We start from the raw sequence: 23,336 nt of genomic DNA on the forward strand, positions 1-23,336 counted from the left end.
AGAAGGAACGAGTGGGGCTAGTATGCGTCCTGGGCCTACTTCAAGGGGAACTGTGCCAACATTCGTCTGGAAAGTCTGCCGAAAAAACCCAGGGAAGACCCCAGACAGCACAGCCGGTGCGGGGATTCGAACCCGCGTCACCTCCCAGTCTTGGCCTGGAAAGTGGCCACCGTAACCACTATGCCACGGGAGGGAAGAGTGATTGTACACTCCAAAGGGAGTGCTATATGTGGCAGGGGTGTACTCCCCAAAAAGGAGTTTCAGTACACCTTTTTTTTTAAAAGAGTGTTGCGGGGGACGAGCAGCGCGTGAGCTGAGAAGAAAGAAACTACGGAGACGGGTAACGGGGACCTGTCGACGTCATCCGTGGATCGTGCCGGCCGTCCGCGGCTGCTTTTTCCGACTGTGTTTGTAAATGCGATTCCGTAGTGACAACACGCCGCACAGCGAAAACATTTTTGCGTGGTCACCCCCGATGGACAGCTTGACGAATGAAACATGGTTCCCAGCCAATGTTACACGTGACCTCATGGTCTCGTAGGTCGTGGCCGGGGGCGCTCTTAGTTCGCAACATGTCATATTAGTGCTCTCTACATGTCTCGAAAGGTTATTAACCAGACCGCGATCCGCTACGACATACGGCTATAGTATACAAAGTCTCCACGGGTCTCAGCGGCTCAAAGTCAAAACGGGAAGGAGGCGCCTACCTGGGACATGCATAATATGTCCCAGATAGGCGCCTCCTTCCATTTTCAACAAATTAATACTCAGGATGATATCATTCGGAATGATGATTGGCTAGGAGCGTGCTATGTGGTGAAGTTCCGTGTTAACAGTGCACCCGCACACAAACGGCGTCTGTGCACTCTTAAAAATGAACTTCACCGCATAGCACGCTCCTAGCCAACCATCATCTCAAATGATATCGTTATCTGCCCTGATGTGTTGAAAACAGGAGGAGTACACCTTTTTTGTGACAATTATGAACAGCATAAGTGTCACAAAAAGGCGTACGCCTCCCGTTTTAAACAAATCAGCTGGCAGCTAACGATATCATTGGAGATGATGGTTGGCTAGGGGCGTGCTATGTGGTGAAGTTCATTTTTAAGAGTGTTTAGGCGTAACAAAGACGGTTAAGAGCATCAACTGTTTACTATATACATAAAAACAAGACTTTCGTGCAGTAGGCTGCACTTCTTCAGGTTTGAGGACCTGTTACAAGTGGTGAAGCATATATCAAAAACCAAGTCACATGGTACAAGAGAACCTTGTACTCTTGTAACCTCTTGTAAACTCTTGTACCATGTGACTTGGTTTTTGATATATGCTTCACCACTTGTAACAGGTCCTCAAACCTGAAGAAGTGCAGCCTACTGCACGAAAGTCTTGTTTCTATGTATATAGTAAACAGTTGATGCTCTTAACCGTCTTTGTTATTTTTGATTCTGCATCGCCGGAAACTTGTACATTGTTTTTTCTTCACGTTCTACAGTGTTTAGGTGTCATAGCTTTTTTTTTTGTTAAAAAAATCGGCAACGAATATAAAAATGAGCACCCTGAATGTGTACATATAAACATTCACGAATATTCCAATTAGTATTGCTTGAATTGAATTCTTCAAAATGTCCACTATGAAGAGCTATTTTATTACTCTTAGACATATTGTCACATTTTACACTAGCCATTTCAGGACGCATACAAACGCCGCTGTCCCCCACACACCTTCCTGCTGTCCTCGCTCCATCTGTCCACGTCCGTATGCCACCCAAAGCCACAGTTGTTTCGCGGCGCTAACACGGAATTAAAAAAAAAAATTCTTATCGCGATTCCAACGACTTCGCCCCGTTCTGGGACATGTAGCGAGCGCCATTGCGGTAAGTATAGGTAAACTAAGTTCGGCACAAGTTTTCCCTGGAAGTACAGTGAAGCTTTCAGGCCTGCTGCCTGTAATACATACATGGAGGCCTACGCTTAGATCCACCACGGGCGGAAATTCTTGCGAACGCAAGAATTCGTCATACGAACCGGAGGGAGAAAAGCTGCCACGCGCTTGCGAAAAATGAACCAATTTAATTGGCGCACATTCTTCACGTCATGCAACTTCATTCCAAATATGGGTATAAAAAGAGCAACAAACCAGACGTGACCACGAAACTGAAGCCAATGGAATCGAATCGAACGAAATGCATACACACGCAAAAAAAAAAAAAAAAGAAAGAAAGAAAGAACAGAAGAAAGCCCGGTGCATTGCAATCCGCAAATCAAGCCTGGCAACCTGCTCCTGAATCGAAACCACTTTTCTGTGAGCAATCTGCTTCAGCCGTGCACCTTGAGAAACGCAATGCTGCGTTTCGAACAAATAACGTCGTTTTCTTCGTTTACCTTTTGTGCGGCATTTGGCGAAGCGAAATCGCGATGCGGACCGCACCTCGAAATTTGAATCTCCGGATGAACGCATAACTTCCTCCGATAGCGCTCCCTAATGGGGAAAACGTGAACCTTGAAATCGGTGGTCTGTAATGAAATTTCCGCAGAGGGGCAGGCGCTATTGACGGGTTTCGTTGCTCGTGCGAGTCGTAAACGCCTTCGTAACAGACGCTGTCGATGGATGACGATGGATTTTCATTTTTTTTAGAGTACTGTTGCCTGCGTGGTTTTTCGCGCTATAGACCAGTCGAATGCAGGTCTATTGTTACTGGTAATAGGATTGTGACCTTTTGGAGAGTGTGGGGAGGCCGCCAAACTGCGAAATAATCGGACTACGGGAGTGGTTTTGAGCAAAGCCTGTTATTGGTAAAATATCCTTTTGTGACGTCACTAGTGTGACGCAAAGACGCAGGATATCGTCCTGCCTTCGCAGATCGGACTTTTAGGAATAAGCAAACGTCAAGAAGGGCCTGGCATGGTCAGAGGTTGTCGTCCTCACGAGGATAGATGAAGTCGTGTGAGAGCAGTGGTTTCGGGGCGTTGGTAAGAATCAACCGTAGTTATGAGTGCGGCAAGACAGGGACATTTCAATGAAATAAAATTGAAAGTTGAGAAGACGCATGATAGTAAAGTATAGGGGAAGATATAAAACTCTCTTATTCCCTGTGCCACCAAAGGTATTCCAGTGGAAAGAGAGCTAAAAAAATAGATGAAAAAGGAAGTAGGTAGAAGACGTAGAGAAAGATATAGAGTTCTGCTATCTGGAAATCCACAGCCAAGGGGGGGGGGGGGATCGGACTTATCAGCGGAGAGAACTAGACACGGTCAGCCACTAACTTCAAGCTAATTTTTATTACACCTCGCTTATACATGTCGTGAACCGCGCGCCCTAAAGTTCCAGGGTAGATTTAGTCAGATAGCGAAGGCGAGGAAAAACACCAAATCTGACCCGGCAACACTGTCATCTCCGTGACTCGAGCGATCCTGGGTTTTGGTAGCGCAGGTACGGTCGTAAACAAAAAAATATTTACGATGCGCGCATGGGTCTTGTATGGACTAATAGTCTATTCGTAATTTAAGTATAGGAAAATCTATCTGTTGCCGTACTAGTACACATATATGAAATCATCTACCACCTGAGTAATGGCGAATTCGGGTGGTCATTTCGGAGCAACTTTTTTTGCCAGATCTCGAGCAGTCATGTTCGCTTGGTCAAAATGAAGCAAATCTCGCATGTTCGCGTGGCGCTTTCCGAGTGCTCGGAATTTGCTAGCTAGCACTTTTTTTGCCCGGTCGCAAAACGATCGAGCAGCAGATTGCTCAACTATATCCGGTGTCATCACATCCGCACTGCAACGGTGGCGAGTGCCCTCATTGGCCCGCGTGTTGAAATCACGTGGTTTAGCAGACGACAGAACTCGAAGACTTGCGACCGCGACGCCCCTAGCGTGATCCAAGTACCTAAAACCGCTAGATTCCTAGCAATCATGTTCGGGTGGCAACGGTCACGTGATCCAGCTCGGTCGCCGAGCGCTCGGTCGTTTTGCTACGAAATGACCACCCGAATTCGCTATAAGTTTCCGTATCCTGCTCCACTGCGCATGTGTAGCAGTACGCTCGTTTGTCCGTGCATTCTTGCATCCGTGCCGTGTCGTGTGCCCGTGCATTGTAATGCGGAGTTCGTACACTTTTTGGATTAAACAGGAAGCGACGTTCACATCTCGAAGCTGTAGACCAAGATTAACACGTGTGAACAGATGAGTGCTATATGCATCCCGTGTTACTGGCACCGCGAAAAATAGATTTCGTCATGGCAAGACCGGCCATGATAGCGTGAGTGTTAGCGAATCAGCTGTGCACCAACGATGCCATGTTATTTGCAACGGATCCATTGTGACCACTGATTGAAGAAATACAAACGGCTAATCACTACGTGTGCGTTATGGTTATGGTTATGGTACTTGGTTATGGTTGTGGTTATGGTACTTGGGGTTATTACGTACCCTTCGTCAAAACCTGTGATAACTGTATGTATTTCGAAGTGATATGTGTCATTAAACGTGATATGATTTATTTTTCTCTGTTCTCGTCTGGTATTGCTGCCCTGGGTGATTAGTATGGTTCGGTCAGGAAAAGGGGAAGGGAATACAACGCAAACGAAGTTCGCGAATGCAAACGCGCCATGGCTAATTCTGCACTGCTTATTAGTCATGCTGCTGACGTCATGTCTGACGTCATTTATTTACAAAAGTAATAGTCCGCGCAACGGATGTATGGCGCTGACAGTCACAGTCTCTATCACGGCGTCATCTGAAGACGCAGGGCCCTATGGGAGTTTCGCTACCTGTCTATATATACCTTGTTCTCTCTCTGTGATACACACAGATTCCGTACTGATACATTGTTTTGAACCTGAGCTTGTTGAAGCCACAGTGATTAAGGGTTCAAAACAATGTGTCAGTACGGAATCTGTGTGTATCGCAGACAGAGAACAACAAAAGATTCGACGTGCTTTATGGGGCGTGGTTCGAGACATGTATAAGTAAGGTTTTTCTCTTAATAAAAATTACTTGGAAGTTAGTGTGTCCGTTCTTTCTGTCCCTGTCTTGTCGCACTTATAACTATGGAGAGACCTCTGTTAGTAAAAAATTAGGTGAGGGCTACGATCGTAAGCCGTCGCTGGAACTCTGCTGTGCGGGAAGGCATCGTGCATTTTATCACGTGACTAAATGCGTGCGTCTTTTTCTTTCCGCAGTGACATCAGGGCCGTCGAATTTGGTTCGCATGCGAAGTTCCACCATGGGCCAATCTGCACCTTCTTTATCGCCTACTGTGGTGAGCATTGTCATGTGTTTGAACGTGTTTGCATATGCATCGTGTGACTAAAAACAGCTGCTGCATGACCAAACACAGGGGGGGGGGGGGGGGGGGGCGATGTGCATAATTTTTCCAAGCTATAAACACGTGTCAACTCTAATTGAATTCTGGTGTAAGCTCTACCTTGACTGACTGAAATGACTTGAAATGACATCTTGACTGATGAAAACTCTTTAATAGGGAGTTTTGCCGCGTCCATTTCCTCCATAGAAATCTTAAGGGGTATGCTAGAAGGAAACCTCCGAAACTGGGACGTACGGGCGAGGGGAGCGCCATATTGAATCAGCTACTGTTGCCGCGGCGCATGCAAACAAAGGAATCTAGTAAGCATACAGCAAACATAACGCCAAAAATGTTTTTGGAACAGTAACACACAGCCAGAACCCTTGAAACCGTAAGATGTATGAAAAGACACACACACACACACACACGAAGAAACAGACACGACACGGACGCCGCATGGGGACGCCGTCTCCGCCGCTGCCTCAACCAGCCTTGACAACAAGCCTGGATAGGGGCGGACACTGACAAAATTATGTAGCCGACGGAAGCAGAGGAGCAACCGAGCAAGTGTTGCAACAGTTTTTGGAACTGTGGCTGCTTTCACGGGCTGGAAATACACGACGTTTCCTCGGCTGATTCAATATGGCTGCCTCCGAGCGCATACATTGAGAGAGGGAAGAGCCCCGTTCAAGTGCTTTGCTCTCCTCCGATCCTCCTCCCCAGCTTTCCTTCTAGCCTCTCTCCGTAAGATTTCTATGATTTCCTCCGACCGCCTCGAGCGCCGCGCATGCGCTGTACGAATCGGTGAGCGAGTCGTAGGAAGCACGATTTCGTACGAACGACCCACTCGCCCTGAGTCGTTTCGTTGGTTTCGGCGAGCACGACGGATTCACGTCGCGAAGCAAGATGACGGCTGTTTGGAGTGGCGGAGTTGCAGTGAGTATGCCACATGTTTACCTGATACCGACGGTATATATCATATGCGGTAAGTTGTTGGATGTAACGACGTGTCCACATGCATCAGCGTCCGTTGGTGGCGCTGGAACATGTGCTCCGTGTGAGAAAGTTTGCACGTATATGCAAGGCGCATTAAAGCTATGCAAAGTGCTCATCTCTGTGTCGTTCCCTGTCTGCTCTAACTATCGAGAGAGGCTCGCACCTTTTCAAAGCGGAACTGCCTCCTACACACCCTGATTCATCAACGTGAGATCGAGTCTTCCAACTGTGCCGGCGTCTGCTTGACAACACGGTGACAACACAGTGGGCGACGTAGTCCGTCTCAGGTACAGCCTTCCAGAAAGGAAAAATCGGAAAGTACACTGCGATATGTGATATTTACTACAAGAAAACACGTGAATGATACACCACGATCCAATTGCTGCTCAAATACATCTGGAATGCATTTTGGGGATGAACAATTCTTCGGGTTTAGTAACACTCTCTGTAGTTCGCCTCCCCTGAGCTTTTCGAATCGGCAGAATCAGTCGTTTGGTTCACGGACAAACGTCTCGGTAAAAAATAAAACATAAAAAGAAAAATGTTTCTGGAGTCGTTGCGAAATTGTCTCACCATCTGTGCTAAGATATAGATACCTTATGGTCAACCGGCGTAGCAGATGAGGTCTTTCCCTTCGTCAATGATTCAGTATTGAAGACTGTCGCTCTTCAGAAAAGTAATTATGTGACAATAATACACTCGGGGCACAAGCGAGGTCTGTACCTCTTCACCGATTCCGCTTTCATTCGGAAATAAAGCAATAAGTAAAGTTGGCCACGAAAAAGAAAAAAAGAAAAAAAAAAGCTCTCATAATTGCAGTGAGGAAAAGACGATCATCAGCCCAAGCGTTTCTTTATTTCACTAGTTCCATCTGCTGCCGCTTTGTCGTGACGATCGCTCTTGTCGCGTATCGTCTGCTTGCCGATCGATTTAGAGAACCTTGCAGACGACGCAGCATGGCTACGAGAAATGGCAATAGAACAAGCATACAACCCTGTAAATCTCCTGGGATGTTGAATTACTTACCTGCACAATTTCGCGGGAACCTCCAGGAAGGAGGACATTATATCGTCATGACGCCCACCAGCGTTTACCGAGGTGATCGCTAAATTGATCAAAATATAGTCTCGGTATCGTCGCGGGCTTGATCCTAAAGCCCCGTTATTGAAAAGATAATTGAATGTTGCAGACTGAAGACTGGGAGATATTATCTTCAGGACATACGTATACCTCTTTGGGAGAAAGATTTTTGAGTATGATGACGTTCTCTGAAATGAGAACATAGCATGATGATCTGTATAGCATGATTTACTCTTGGTGGATTCTTAAGTAGTGATGAAGATTTGTTTGCTCAAGCAGGAAAGAACGTTTGCAACACAAACCACTGCAGCTCATTGTAACTCTAACACGAAGGGAACGTTTACGACTCCAGACGTTTACCTCACTCTTTTCCTCAGTTTCGGGAGCTATCCTGAAGTGGCGTACCAAGACCAGAATGAGCATACTGCATAGGACAACCGTCTAGTGAAGTACTGATCAAGATACTTTTGGATAAGCTTTTCGATCCTCCTAATCCCCAGCTGCCCGTCAGCGAGCACTATTCTCAAAATGCTACCGCAATTTCGTCCAAGCTTGTTCTAAACGTGGGCCATTTGTGTTGTGTGTGTCATTTATTCACTCACTAGCGTCATCTAGCGCCAGGCGCCTTGACCAACCGCATACCGCTTTCTTGTGCTACCACCTGTCGGTTGTCCGCGGAAACAAGTGTTCGCCCGTTGTTATGGCAACGCTATTTTCTGGGCTTCCCCGTTTGTGAAAGTGCCTACCACAGTCGACACCCGTGTTCCCTGCAAGCGTGATTGCCGAAGACGTGCGATGCTTCGAGTTGAGGGAAATGAATGGCTTGTTTTGGGTGCAACGAGCGCCTTGTTGGATTTCGTGTAGGTGGCCACTTGTAGATGATGCGCTTTCAAGACGGCTGCTGTGGTAAGTTCTTCCGTGCAGTTTGGATTGCTTTTCGTTCTTTCATTCAAACTAACACCGCGTGAAGGAGGCTTTCTGCAGGAAGGGTGACATTTCATTGCGCTTTCCTTGAACATTAAATAATGCAAGCCATATAGATATAGCTAGTTGTTGTCCCTGCCGGAGAACTAGCTGTGTCCACGTGATATTGTATAGGCTCTTGTTAATACTAGGAAGTGTCACTCGCAATAGCTTAGGTCGACCATAAACAGTGCTGTCCTAAACCCCCTTTTTCGTTTTTGTTTGAATTCTAGCGTCAGATGTTTGTGTGTACAGCTAAGGGACGGTACTGCAACACTGTGTATTATAGTTGACAAAATGCATTAGCGGAAAGCTGGTCGGGAACGCGGACGCCCGCATTCCTCCTCGTTGAATTATTAACCCATCATTGCTTTGGAGCGCCGCAGGAATGGTTTGGAAATGATTATTCTATGTAAGAACCGCGTTGACATTCCGCTAAAAACGTTTCATTAACGACAAGGGCGCCAGTGGTGAATAAAATAAAATAAGATAAAACGCGATGACCTGAACTAAAAACCCGAAGCTGGCTTCACATTGACGCTGCAGCGCATTGTGGCGAAGCCACGTTCAGGTTTGGCTTCTTCTTGGCGGTGTTGCTCACCGGTTGATATTGATAATTTGCCGCTTTACGTTGCAAGACGACGAGATCATGAGCGACGTTACAGTGGTCGCCGTGTGGATAAATTGTGCCAACCTGAGAGTTCTTTAACGTGCGTTGAAATCCCAGCACATTTAAAAGCAGTAATCGCTGTGCCGTGCATATCTTTGATCCCAGCCTTTTTATGAGCCCGTAATCGTTCAACAAAAGCAGTCGGATTGCATGAATGAAGTTGGACAATGCAAGCTCGACTAATCTGACCGATTACTCTGCACGGCGTTGATTGAAAGTGCTTGAAAGCGCAAACGGGAAGCGAGAGAGAGCGGGAGTGACGTCAGTATGTCACGTGAACTTGCTCGTCTGCAATCTTTGCGCCCGCGACAGTGTGCCCGAATTGCAACCGAAAATGGTGCAGTCAGCCGACGTCGCTTTCCAAGCGCCCAGTTGATGTTTCCGTGGCCTTCGGTTAGCTTCTGTTGAGCCAGTGAGCCACGATAGACAAATTCAACATAAACATAAGGCAAACAAACGCAGAAAGCGAGGGGGAAACATTTTCAATCTATCTTTCAAACTGTCGTCTGCTTGATAAAAGCGTGGCTCCCATTATGGCATGCCAGGAGGCAGCCGTGCGGATTGAGACACATTGTGCCACCGCTATACTTTATTTTTAAATGTTGCGTTGCTAGTCGTTTCTTTTTCCTTCCTCTTTTTCTTTTCTTTCTGCTGTAAAGTTTCTGAGGTCTGGACAGGGCGCTATTTCTTCTTTGCAGCGGAACGAAGCGGTTTTGTTATAAATCACGGCGGACCTCTCGGCCCACGTTCTTATCGTTTGAAGTGTCGCATCGAGCAGCGGTAGCAACAAATAGCGATGGCCGGAAGCGTGTCATTTTTTTAGAGCGACTTTTGTGGAAGCGAAAGTGCTTCCATGTAGCGTCATCCATCGTTTGACGAGAAGAGAGAGGGCGAGACTTGCCCGGAAACACTGTACGAAAACGACACGGTGCAGGAAGCTGTCATAAATGCAATGCCAACCATTCCAAAGGAATAACGATATTAGCTTGCTTTCAGAAAATTTATCGTGAACGCCTTCCGATCTTCCAAAGGTCGTCAACACGCCACGACAGGTTGTCTGTGCGAAAGCAGCACTAAGGGGGTGTTCGTAGAACGGCATGGGTCCACAGAAGAAACCACGTGCGCCTCAACCTTGAAATGCTACCCCCTTTATGTGGGAGAAGGACCAACGAGGTCGCTCCACGAGCAATACAGGAGAGAGTGACCTGTGTAGCTGCGCAGACAGCTGACCTACTTTCATGGCGTAAAGATCGGAAAGTGTTCACGATTAGAGTCACTAAATAGGTAGCGGAGTAGCGACATTGAGCCACGCGAGCCAGCACGCCATCTTGAGTCCGGGGCGGCTGCGTCACCTAACAATGGGACGCCAATCTCCCCTTCTCCGTCGGACAACAGCTCGCAACGCAGGAAACCGGTTTTGGATGAAGGGGACCCAACATGAACGGCGCGTTCTTGGAAGGAGAAACCACGTGTCACGATCGCTCCAATCGCGGACACCGAACGGCTGCTCCGGCGCGGAAAACGAATGCGATACTCTGTACTCCTATCTAGTGACTCTATTCATGATAACCGTTCGCAAACGCGGCAAGTCAATCTCCTGATTCCTTTGAAGTGGATGACATGGCGTTGCTGGTCTTTTATTCAACAGCTTCTTTTAATGTATCGTTTTCGTACAATGCTTTCGATATCTGAGACTTCAAGCATCGATGCGTACTGTTTCGGGTCGAACAGCAACACAGATAGAAGAAAACAGAAACAACTTGAGTCGAACTCGTCCGGAAAGGTGTGTATGAGACCGACACGGTAATGTTCGGCACCGCTTTCCAGTCTACTTGGCCAAGTTTCTCTCCCGAAAACAGCTTACATATTAAATAAAGGAGTTTTAAAGATTCGCACTCCCTCGGCAGTTAAGGAAGCCCCGGCGATAGTAACATCATGATGACGTAAGGTAGGCACACGAATGGGAGCGCAGCGCAGGCGATTGTCTCCGAGCTGCTTCGAGCTCGTCTGCTTCGCATTCGCACTTCAATATACTAAGTGAAAAGTCTTCGGTAAATACACCGACTTTCGCTTACCGTTGTGAGTTCTGGCGTGTCCATGTCATCTACGGCAGTGCTGTGTATTAAAAGGGAGTCTGGCCATTGACGGGACCTGCATATACCTGAAGCTCCACCCACTTTATGAGGTGTCTGGCCAATCACAGGTCGAAATGCAGTTCCCTATTATCACAGGCCATCCAGTATAGGATACCTCACCCTTATTTACTGGATGCCACCATGTCGGGCAAACAGATTGGTTTGGATTGAAACGGATACCCCTGGCGACATACCAAAACGATGGATTTTGCGCCTACTTTTATCAACGCCATCTTCATGGAGAGAGGCATGCCGGGAAGACTCAGAAATATAGCAGAAATGGTTGCTGGCAGAACTGATTGGCCAGGAGAGCGGCAGGACCGCTTCTTCGCACACAGACGGCAGCCGGTATGAGCTTTTAATCACGTAACATAAGCAGATGCAAAAATGCGCAAAGATGTATGTATCAATAAAATTCAATAATATACTGCAAAACCTTACGCATCAGCTGCGTCTTTCCTGATATTTTCTTGGGATCGCAGTCTTCACTAGGCCTAACGTCAGCGATGAAAACATGTCACTTTCGCGTAAATAATGATGGCGGAGCGAAAGTTTTAGCTGATTTTGCAGATACAGTCAAACTCCTTTAGAACGAAGCTCAGGGGACCGCGAAAAAAATTCGTAGTAAAGGTCGCTTCGTTAAAGAGGATGTCCGCCATGTTGTTCGTTTAACATTTCCGCTACACTCCGTACGGCTTTCGGTAACAATAAAAGCAAAAAGCGAGACCACTCTGTTGGTATGCCCTCATAGAACTCATTTATTTGCGAGGAAGAAGTTAGTTTTTTTTTCTGAACTAGTGAGTGCGTGGCTTTTTCTGAACAGTAAATACGCAGATTGTCCAAGCTTCCAAAATGTGCTTCAGGTACGTTGTTGCAAGAAGAAAGAAACCGCTCAGTTTTTCTATCATCTGCAGCGTCTCGGTAGCAGTCACAGTTGGTGCTTCCCCTTATAGTTTTCTTCCTCTTCGCTTTCAGTTTTCTCCCTCCCTCTTTGAACTTCAGCAACTATGTCGGTTTCGGATTGTGATGCAAGTGCAGCAACGTGCTCATCGGCATTCACAAAGTCCTGTGGGATTGCGGGAGGTTGATCGTCCTTGCATAGCCTACCCATGCCCTCTCCAAGGATTCAGCCTCGTCACAACAGTTGGTTCCGGTCAACATGGTTCCTGCGCCGTCTTCTTCATCATCCCTTGACTTGACGAACCCGGCTTTGCGCCAGCAGTTTTCAACCTTCTGCGTCACACTCTGCCATGCGAGAGCCATCATTACGATTGCTATATACAAAATGGTATATGCACACAAAGTGAAATTGGAGTGGTTTATGAAAATTTTTTTGTTATGAAATCACCGCTTCGCCGTTCCAAGGCAGGCACACCTTCATGATGAGGAAACTTTGGTGTCATGGCGGCCCCCATAGAAAGCGGCAACCAATGAAATGCGCTCAACTTTGATTGACAGGTCTATCCTCTATTTTAGGCTCCTCCTATGGCCAGACTCCCTTTTAATGTCGAGCGGAAAAGTCCGCTCCTGTGTTTCCTTCCCCAATGGTCTACACGACCACGACTCACTCCCACCGGGGTCCAGCTGCGTCAGAGAGTGAATGCGACCTCACTCATTCTCTTATGGAATCCTGGAAGGAGTGAAAGGGATTCTAGAGGGTGTGCTGATCAGAGACCTCTGGCCCGCTTTGCAGGTGAACACGATCATTGTTTTTGTTTTGTTTTGTGCAGGGGCGCACGTTGTCTGTCGTGTAGCATGCGGCAGCAAAACACAAAACACAAAAAAAGAAGAAAAAAACACGTGATCTTTCGCTGCTTCTTAAGGGAAAGTTGTCTGTCAAGCACGTGTGGTTCTAAAAACCCTTCTGCGAGCCCTTTCGCTCGAAATCGACGTATCGCCAAAGTTATTTTGTCCTGCGAGCAAGGCTGGTCACGTGTGAGCGTTCCTCTCCCACACCTCCTCCAAGGCCTCGTCTCACGTACTCTCCGCAGCGAGACGCCACCGAAACAAACCATTCACACAGGCGAGGCTGTAGGTGAAAGGGAACGTCCCTTTGTCGTCACAATATCGTGATGTAGACGTCGAGCTGACGTCTCTACGCCCGGGAATTTCAAACCACGTGGAACCCAGGTTTATAATGCCGATAGTCAGACCGGCGAAAATTTAAGCGGGGCTTCGGCAAATTCGATTCTGTAAATTAGGAAACGCAGTGCCCCTGCTGAAAAACAAAGCTCTGCAAATTCATGCTTGAGGAGCGAACTACCAGCTCGATGGAAAGGGTGCACACGTCTGGCACTCCTCCGCGGGACCTTATCGGCCGCCACGCAAGGTCGGCAGGAACTAGATAGCGGTAAATGGTGTCCCCTGCCCTATCCAGTCTCATCCACCCTTATCGCTCGGGTCACGCAGGATGGAATAGAGACACAGTTGTCGTCACTCCATTCGTAAAAGAGCCTGTGTATGGCGTGACGTCGTTAGGGAACATTAGTAGATGGGAAGGTGTTCACTTCCGTAAGTTACGATAAGCCAACCGCTCTATTCTTTCCAAGCAGCTGACATTACGTTGCTTATCATTGACGTGAAAGCTTCGTATACTCGTATCGTTTTCGCAGCGTGCTTCGGATCTTACAAAACTCGAAAGAAGGAAGTAACTGAAAGAAGGAAGTCAGTGAAAAAGTTAGCCAACTGTAGGACGCGAACTCACATCTTCTGGATTGCCGATCCAGGGCTCTATCAATGGACCTTTTCCGAGTAAGCGTATGCGCATGCCCAACCCTTGCGTCCGCCAGCTTTGAGTGGAAAACATCGCTATGGACCTTTTCAGAGTAAGCGTATGGGCATGCGCAGCCACCTGCGGGCGACTGTCATGTTCATTGGGGGGAGATAATCGGTTTCAAGGTTACGCGTTTGAGGTCTACATTTGACAACTCTTTGTACTGGTAATGAGTACAATGCGCTTTCACTCTTTCCGAATTCTTCTTCCAATCCTCTCTTGCTACTTTCCCACCCAACGTGCCAGTCCGAAACGCGTCACCATGTTTATTGGAGGGAAAGACAGGACGTTCGACATTCCGCCGCTAGGGGCGACGCGAATATGGAAATGGTCCATTCTGACAAACCTTCTGAAGAAGAGCCTCGTCCAAAAATATACGGTTCAGTTAGCTCAGCCTATTTCTTCCGAAGCTTTTCCGTAGGTTACAGCACAACTTGTACTTGTAAAGTAACAAAACTTTTATAGAAGCCTATATATACACGAGAAGACGACTTCAAATGTAATTCAGCATTGGTAGGTGTGCAATTCCTCTATTACATCAAGCAACTGGTGTTGAATTCCAATGGCAGAGCCGGAGCAAGTGGCAGACTCTGCAATGGAGCGGCTTGAGCTGGCCTAGAGCAAGTGATCCGAATCTGCAACTGGAACACTTACGCCCAACTTGGAGTTTAGCCCTGGCCAATCTCAGTTGGTGAATGGCGGCCAGAGCCGGAGGAAGAAGAAGAAGAAGGTACTCATGTTCCATTATAGCGTCACGTTTTGCAACATCAAGGTCCTTCTAATCTCCTAACGCTGCCATTGTAATGTCTGACGTATCGCTTCCTTCATGAAACAAAATCGCCAAGGTACGATGCGAAAGACTAGTCCCGGCGAAGAAGCGTTGCGAGGCGGCCATGTTGGCGAAACAATGACAGGAAATAGGAAGCAGTGTGACACGTCACATAGAGTTCCGATTGAATCTGCCTATTTTGGCGGAGCGGTCTGGGTTGCTCCCTGGAGCGACCTTGGTTCGAATGCCCCTCCGAAGCTCCTATTGGAAGACTCCAGAACTGTTCCTAATCTACCAATCGAACAGACTTGCTCTCGGCGGAACAACAAAACTTGCTCCGGAGGTGCTCTGAATCTGCCATTGGAATTCAACATGAGCGACATTCCCCAGGCTATACTCCACCGGAAGATGCGGACGACGTCTTAGCTTTCCGCTGACGCGTGAGCGCGAGCGCCACGCCTTTTCGTGCTCTTCTAACCATGAGAAATATCCTGCGGCTGAACCGCAAGATAATCCGTAGCAGACGACACACGATCGATTGTGTCGTCTGTTATGTCCGCACTAGGCCACTACCTCCGCGTGCTGGGTAGTTATTTCCTTCGTTTGTTTCACTAGAACATTCCGTGGGGAAGTCGCTCTCGTGTCAATACACAGATAAGGTCCCACAATGTCTGTGAACGTAACTTTCAACCGATCTGTAATGTCCTAACTTACAAAAGTGTATTCCGATTCATATCACCCTCTTTTTTTTCCTTCACATCACAGCTACGATTTGTAGTTCTCATAGAACTACTTGTTGACCGATCCATACACATGCTAGAACACAGGGGCGTAGCTAGGGGGTGTGGGTTGTTAGGGGTTTAAACCCCTCGAAATCGTACGTTCAGTAGTGCATTTGGGAGAGGGATATCCTCCCCCCCCCCCCGCCCCGATATATTTTTCCGACTATCATCCTGCTAGAACATGTGCGACGACTAGAGAAACAGAGCTCTGTTAACGTAACAACCTCTTCCGTTCTCTTGCACAGTACTTCTCTCGCAGTGACGCAAACAAAGTACGGTGTTTCACCGTGAAGCCTAAAAACTACCGTATTGTCCGGTGTATAACGCGCACTCCTGTATAACGCGCACCCCTAAAAACGGGCCGAAATTGAAAAAAGTTCCATCTATAACGTGCACCGCAATGTTGCTACAATGTTCTGTGCTGCCACCAGTGTACACAGTAAACCAAGGCAGTGCATCATATATGCATATGCATTATTTGAAGCACATTTAGGCAAAGCCGTTAAACTCCGATGCAACAGAGTCGGTGTCATATAGTATACTTCAGTCGCCTCACTCAGTCATGCAGTCCGGTGCTCTTTTGCCGTTTTTGTCAACTGACCCTAAGAGATCTGGGCGAAAGTCACGGCACACCCTGGAAGAGGCGAGAATTTGTACGTCGCCCACCTGAGAAAGACCTCTGCAGGAAAATATTTCCGTGTATAACGGGCAGGAGCTTCTCAGAGCACTTTTTTACTGTATAACGCGCGCGTTATACAAAGGAAAATACGGTACCTACTATGTATACCAAAAAGCACAAGCCAGCAACTGTCGAGGATCCTAGAGGGATGAGGGAGGATCCCCAGGATGATAATGGCGCTACATGGTCGCGCATGCCGCGCTAATGAATCACTCAGTAAGCTTTTTAAGAAGCAATGTTTATAGCTAAAGGAACAGCTCACTATAAGACAGTATTTCGGGCCCCTCTATGTGTATGAGCCCACTTTTGATGAATGATCTACAGTTTCAATTAACCTCAATGACGATTATAACAGGCGGCGAAGAAGTCGAGGCGTAACGGGAACCTCATATCTCCCAACACGTTTGCAGCAAAACAGACGAATGTTTAACGAAGACTTCAAAACGAAATACTATACAACAGCCGGCAGACCGACGACAGTCGACGAACGAATTTTTTGAACTACTATACATCGTTTTCTCGTCGAGGAAACACTCCGTGATCTCAAGAGTGATTGGTATCGGGCATGTCTGACTTCCAGTGCTCCGAGACGGAAACGAGCGTAGAATTCTCCAGCAGTGGTCCGAGTAGCGGATTCATCTGGGCCATGTACGTGCACATCCAGAAGGCGTAGAGTGCCACCGACGAGCTGGTGATCATTAAACGAACCAAGCCGCGGTTGTCCCCTTTACGAATGGCGCAGGGAACAATCACAGCGATGACGGCGAAAACGCAAGACATGGCGATGACGAATGTCGCGTCGAAGCCCATGGCTTAGATGAGGGCAGCTATGCTGGGGAGCAAGATGGCGTCTTTTGATGGTTGTGTGCACGCTCTGCGTGCGCTCTTCACTTCGTCGATTTCGTTTTTTTTTTTTGTTTTTTTTTGTTTCGCGGGAAACGAAACTGATCTTGTAGGTTATGCGTAAGAGATTGTATGGCTTGAGTCCTGTACGCCGAAAATAACAGTGACAATCGATTCAGGTTACTATAGCAGATGCACCTTTTCAAGGTAGTAAAGCGTAATGTCAGAGGATAGCAATTGTATGACTGTCCCTCGAAATATTAGTAAATCATCGATCGAAACGAGCAGTGTCACTACGACATTTTTTGCAATGTTTAATCCCTCATTAATTCACACACCAGCCTATCAGAAACGGCGTCAGTGTTATTGCTCATCGGTGTCTGACAACTGTACAGTGTAGTTTATAAAACAGCTCTAAAAATTAACGTTACACGAAACGGCCGGGAGAGACACTGACCCCCGTCCCATTCTGTGAAGTCATTACAAGATGATTTCACGATTTCGGTGATTTCGCGCGAACCAATAGGGCGACAGGAGCCTTCGCCAAGATTCCTGCCACTAAAGACGTGCTCCTCCTCTTCACACCTCATGTCACAAGCCGAGATTACATGTCGCCTTTCCGAGTAATCACTCACTCACTCGTCCCCAAAATGGCGTCGTCGCAACGAAAATCCAGAGTAGTAGGCCACCACTCGTCGTCTGCTCCAACGGGAGTCAGTAAGCAGACGACACAACACGCGCTCTGTGTTTCCCCCCCGCTCTTGACCTAATGGCTAAGTGGTTCGCGTTCCCTGCCTTCCATTTGGCAACGGATCAAAGCGGGGGGAAAATCTCGTAGTAGCTCCTCTTACGGTTTGAGTGCGAGCTGCCAGATTTTGATGCCGGTTCAAGTAGCGTTGCAGACGACAGCCCTCGTGCGGACGACGGGGTGGCCTGAGATTGAGGCTATATGGCTATTTTCTCCAGTGATGGGATCGGATTATTTCGCTCGCTGGAAGGCTTCGGGTCGATCTGGGACTTAATGTTCGGGGCTGCGGACCGTGCCTTATTGCTCCATCCAAGTTAAGACAAATGGATATGTGAGGAATAAAAATACATTTTTATTCCTTTCCGCGAAGTAAGACCCGAGACAAGGAGTTCAAACAACGAGAATTTTTCTGAACTCCTTGTCTCTGGTCTTACTTCACAGTCACGCACAACCATGCAGCTTGTCAGCGCCGTTTCGCTTCTGTTTATTTCTTTCCTTTGGGGCAGCGCGAATATTTGGATTCTTCGAATACAGAAGAGAATAACCGTATATTCGATTTGAATTCCGAATCGAACATTAATTTCAATATTCGAATTTCGGGTCGAACCGATCTCTCTTGCAAACCGAATACATATAAATTAAAGATCGGACAAATCCAGAATTTTCCGAATCGTAATCCAAGGAAGGTTCTGCGAATCCACGCATCTTACGAATCTCGAATCTTTCGAATCCTTTCTTAAAAAAAAGAGTTTAATAAGCCAGGGGGAAAACACTTCTACCGAAAAGTGTTTTGAAGCAGAATATGATATATCTGTTTAATGAAAAACAAATTAAATAATAGTCCACTTTCAGGCGAAAACATACCGATATACTTCTCCTTAAATATAATTGATTTAACGTGTCATTAATCGACTACAGGAAATACATAAACTCTCGAGTCTGAGTCTGAGTTCTTTTCATAAAACTAAGAAACAATCAAAAGCAAATCCATTTTAAACTTTCAGTGCAAAAGTTCTTGCCTGAACTCTTTCAGTCCAGAGCAATGTAAAACGGTGGTGGTGAAAGTACTCGCCGTTGTCGGCCTCACAGAGGTGGGCAACGGGCCTACTTCTAAGGGAACTGTGCCGACATATGTCTGAAAGCGTCTGAGAAAAACTCAGAAAAAACCCCAGACAACACAGCCCGCACCGGGATTCGAATTCGGATACTCGGGTAGGGCAGTGTAAACAAACAAACAAACAAACAAGAAAACACCAGCCGGCAAATCACGCTTTCGGCGGACTTCGGAGGCGCCAATTTTAAAAAGAAACAAGCAAACGTAGTTGGTGGATTCAAAAGATTCGATTCGCCGTTTTGGGCAATGGGATTCGGATTCGCGGATTCGCTTGGCCCATATCCCTACATACGTATAATGCAATAGCTCTGAAGCTGCAAGGCCCAAAAAACTCGAGGAGAGAGGATATAACACAAAGTGACTGCAGCTTCTGTTATATACATCCGTATATGTGCTACAACGTGTTCGGTTTGGTTATAAATACTATTCGCTTCGTATTCACTATGGTTTTAAAGTTACTATTCGCAGAGCCCCGCATGCCGTGATGTTTTCTGAACGATATCTTTTGCAGAAACGAAACGGTTTGGAAAAATATAACAGTACTCGACAGGTATCAGAATATTTGTGACCCGCCCCACAGAAACTGTACATTGCCTCCCTGGCGATTGCTGAATTCAATTCTGTAACATTTACTGTGCGTACGACGGAGGACAACATTATAGTGACCAGCTGAATACAGTGCACTTTTGTTTCGTGTGAAGATTGCCAATTCAGTTTCAATTTGTCCTAACGTGACGCTGATGGCACTGCCTCCGAAAATGACAAGCGATCACCATGCAATGGATATCGCCGAACACTTCGCCGATATCTTCGCGACCATCGCCGAAGACTAGGACATCGCCGAACATGTCTTCCCGAAGAGAACCCTATACGCCGATGGTAACCACATTATCGTGCTCGTAACGTTTCCAGTGACACTCCCCTTGTTGCCAACGCGGAACATCTTGTTAGCCAGCCTTTTCTTCCCCTCACTTCTATGACCGCAGCGATCGATTCCTATTTGAGCTTCGGGAGACGATACAAGGGGGCGCCCCCACCATTCGCAGAACTGCATCCTTTGATCTTCCCACTGACAGGTGAGAAAATAAGGAGGATCAGCACGCACAGCGCGTCTGGTTGGTTACCACAGGAGCGGTATTATAGGACGGTACTTTTCTTTCGCTTTTTTATTTATTTGTGGTAACTCCCGTAGTTAAAGTAGGTTTCTTTTTATACGAAAGGTTGCCCAAGATGAGACTCGAGATCATAGAGTGTTCATGTGGGCTACTTCAAGCATATTCTTTCACACCCACCCAGCAAATAACAGGACGAAAGACTTTACAACACAACTGTTGTAGTTGTAACTCTGTCGTCTTGTTATTTGTTGCGTGAGTGTTGACGTGTACCGGGTACGAAATGAAGACGAAATGAACAAAAAGGGTGCTTGGGAGCTGAACTGTACACTCTTAAGAAAATAGGGTGTGAAAAGGTGGTAACTTACCACCTAGGTCGACACAGCTCCCCAGACAACCCCATATATGTTTCGTGGGTCCACATTGGGTCCACGTGGGACGCATAGCGTCTGATAAAGGGTGGTAAAAGCAATTATCATATATCTAAATTGCTACAAAAGGGCGTACGCCCCCCTCGCTCACCGAATCAGAAGCGGTAACCCTATCATTTGTAAGTAGCAGGTAGAACTTTGCAACCTTTTAGGCACAACATATGCGACAACTATTACCTCCTAAAAGGTGTAACTGCTCCATCCTTTTTTCTAAGAGTGTACGTTGGATGACGTATTACCCGCTTAAATTTCACATAAAAATTGCCTTTACGTCCCGTTCTTTGTGGATAAATCGCGAAGACAAATCGCGACTTCAGAAAATCCCAGAGTGCTTAGCGCCGCTGCGAACTGTGGGAACTTTCACCCTACATTAGAATATGGAAGTATTGTGTGGGACCCATTTACAATCAAATTGATAAGGCAAATCGAGCAGATCCAGAGAATGGCCGCACGTTTTATAGTAGGTAATTTCAAAAGAACTGCTTCTGTGACTCGCATGTTAGAAGTCTCGGGACGACTAGAAAACCTCGCACGCAGACGGAAAATGGCGAAGCTAAAAACCTTCTCCTTTTCTTTTTTTTCTATTGTACCACAATAAGCTAAATATGAATACTAAACACTATATACAACCTCTGTTATCGCGGCCGCTGGGAATATTGCACAGTAAGGCTGTAAAGCCATATGATGCTAGAATAGACGTGTTCAAATGTTCGCATTTTCCGCACATTGTTAGAATTTGAAACTCATTGCCCCAGTCAGTAGTAATACAGATGACATTCCTACTTGGACATACTTTGTAAATCGTGGCACTGCAAGAAATGTTCTGATGCCTATAGGTTCGCACGTGTTGATGTGTTCATTTATTCAAGTGTTGATGTGTTACTCTCTACTTCTGTATTACTAACCCCCCTCCCCCTGTAACGGTCCCCTTGGGACTAACATAATTGAAAAAATAAAGAAATAAACTTGTGTATCGAAAATAAAGAAAATCCAAACTGTTTCGGTTTCTTCTCTCTCGGTCCATAGTCCACGACGTGTCAAGACTAGCGAAAACGAAACGTGAAGGGCTATACTCCCTTCCTCCATGACAATAAGCGCCCAGAATGCAACGCGTGCGCAACGAGCACTTGGGGATTTTCTGAAATCGTCTATTGGAGAGCCAGCCATTATTTAAATCCATCCCCTTTTTTTTAAATATCCTGAAATGAGCACGTACTTTGAAATATATAGCGCCAAATTTTGCTATGCAAATGAGCCGAAACTGAAACCACGCGCTTCTCGAGCGCAAGAAGTGGGAAAGCGCGTTCGCGTCGGAGGGCCACGCTTGTCGTAGCGATCGAGCTGATTGGAACAAACGCTCATCAGCTTCATTGGATAGTCAGATGGACCTCTTTCCGGGCCAGGTAAGCCGAAACATCCACGCAATCGCGTACGAACGTGAATCAGTTCGAGTATCTCCACAAAAAATCAAAATTCTCCTTTCGTGGTATGGAAAGATTCGGGAACAAATCGGGAGAATTGGGAATTAGGATTGCAAGCCCTGGGAACAACATTCGCACAAAAACTACGCGTCTGCAACGTCATGGGCCTTTTTTCTTTCTTTTTGCGGTCTCGGTTTGCTCCGCCCCTCTCGCGTCCCGACTGGTCGCTCTCTCTCTAGCAGATGATTCTTGGTGGCCAATGAAGAGTCCTCTGCCACATGACGTCACGAGACGCGAGGAGCGGCTGGGCGAGGTTGTCGCCGCCGCGTGCTCTCTTGCAAAACAATTTTCTCAGTAAATTTTCACTTTTTAAAGGAAATATTTTGCATTACGGTTTCTGAAGGTAGTATGCTGATATGATGCAGCAAAAAAAAAAAAAAAAGTTCTAGGTCCCTTCCATACTCCTTTAAAAGTGGACTGGAAATATCGCAGCTACAGATGGTATGGTAAAATCAAGTACAGGCTTATCATCGGCACTATCCCGTAAGAATTGGCGCAATATGGGGGCTATGGGCTTGCCCATATTGCCAACTGTGATTTTCTGAAATCGTCTATTGCGGAAGGGAGTTGGAGTGGAGAGAGAGAGAAAAAAAAAGGGGGGGGGGGTATGTCTTCGTCAATCTGTTGTCTTCTTTTGGACAAGCAACAAATATAATCATGATATAGAACCCCTATAGGGAATTCCGATGCGTTTTTCTTCTTTTTCTCACAGCCGACCTCTATTCTATCCGAGCAGCTTCCCATCGTACAACACCAGCACGTGCTTGAAGGGTTCTTATTTTGTTCCTACTCTGCTTATACCTCACCACGGTTCCATTGATCTCGGATTCTGCGAGGGGCTCTTCCTTTCTGTCTTTCACGTCGGCGGCTACTTAGCTTTCCCGTCACAACGGGGTTAGTTAATACGGCCTACGCACGTCCCCCTTCGCGTCCACTTTGCCGCAGAACACGTAGACATTGCGGTGAAGTGACCTTTCAAGGGTCGGAAGCGGAGAACGAAGGAAAGGGGCTTTCTGGGAGAAATGTGGTACACACCTAAATACGTCGCTCAGAATAGCTGAAGAAAAGCAGCATCGCGCGTCCTGTACCCGATCTTTGGTAAGCCGGCTGACGTTATTTCCTTCAAATCGAGCTACTGCATAAGGCTATCTATTTCTGAATAGCGTCCTGTCCTGGTTGACATAAATTGATGTTGAGCAGCCTCTCTATCCCTTCGGAACACTACGCGCAGGCACGCATGGCAGAACCGCGAATGGTTTCTGACATACTTTGTCGCCTCTCCGTTTCCTCTCTCCTATTGATAAGTTCTTGCCGAGCCATTGAAGATGTCGGAGTGTTCGACCGCAATCACAGTAAACAACAGAGAGTGCACAGATAAACTTTACAGCAGAGCCGTTTATTTACAACCGTTTCTGCGTCGTTCTTTTACGGACGACAACACAGCGATTCTGTC

At 46.8% G+C, this 23,336-nt stretch overlaps 1 protein-coding gene across 6 annotated transcripts in view; it reads left to right on the forward strand.

Moving 5' to 3' along the window:
• LOC135391283 (microtubule-associated serine/threonine-protein kinase 3-like) overlaps positions 1–23,336 on the forward strand; it is a 207,525-nt gene that overhangs the window by 147,517 nt on the left and 36,672 nt on the right. For 5 of the 6 annotated variants that reach the window (XM_064621486.1, XM_064621483.1, XM_064621485.1 and 2 more), the window contains one exon: positions 5,183–5,262. In XM_064621486.1, coding sequence (XP_064477556.1) covers positions 5,183–5,262 — 80 coding nt within the window. Of the gene's footprint in view, positions 1–5,182; positions 5,263–8,145; positions 8,290–23,336 lie in introns of those variants that run through there. The other variant, XM_064621489.1, reaches the window with a different exon arrangement.

Source organism: Ornithodoros turicata, chromosome 4 (assembly GCF_037126465.1).
Source record: "Ornithodoros turicata isolate Travis chromosome 4, ASM3712646v1, whole genome shotgun sequence".
Taxonomy (NCBI): Eukaryota; Metazoa; Arthropoda; class Arachnida; order Ixodida; family Argasidae; genus Ornithodoros; species Ornithodoros turicata.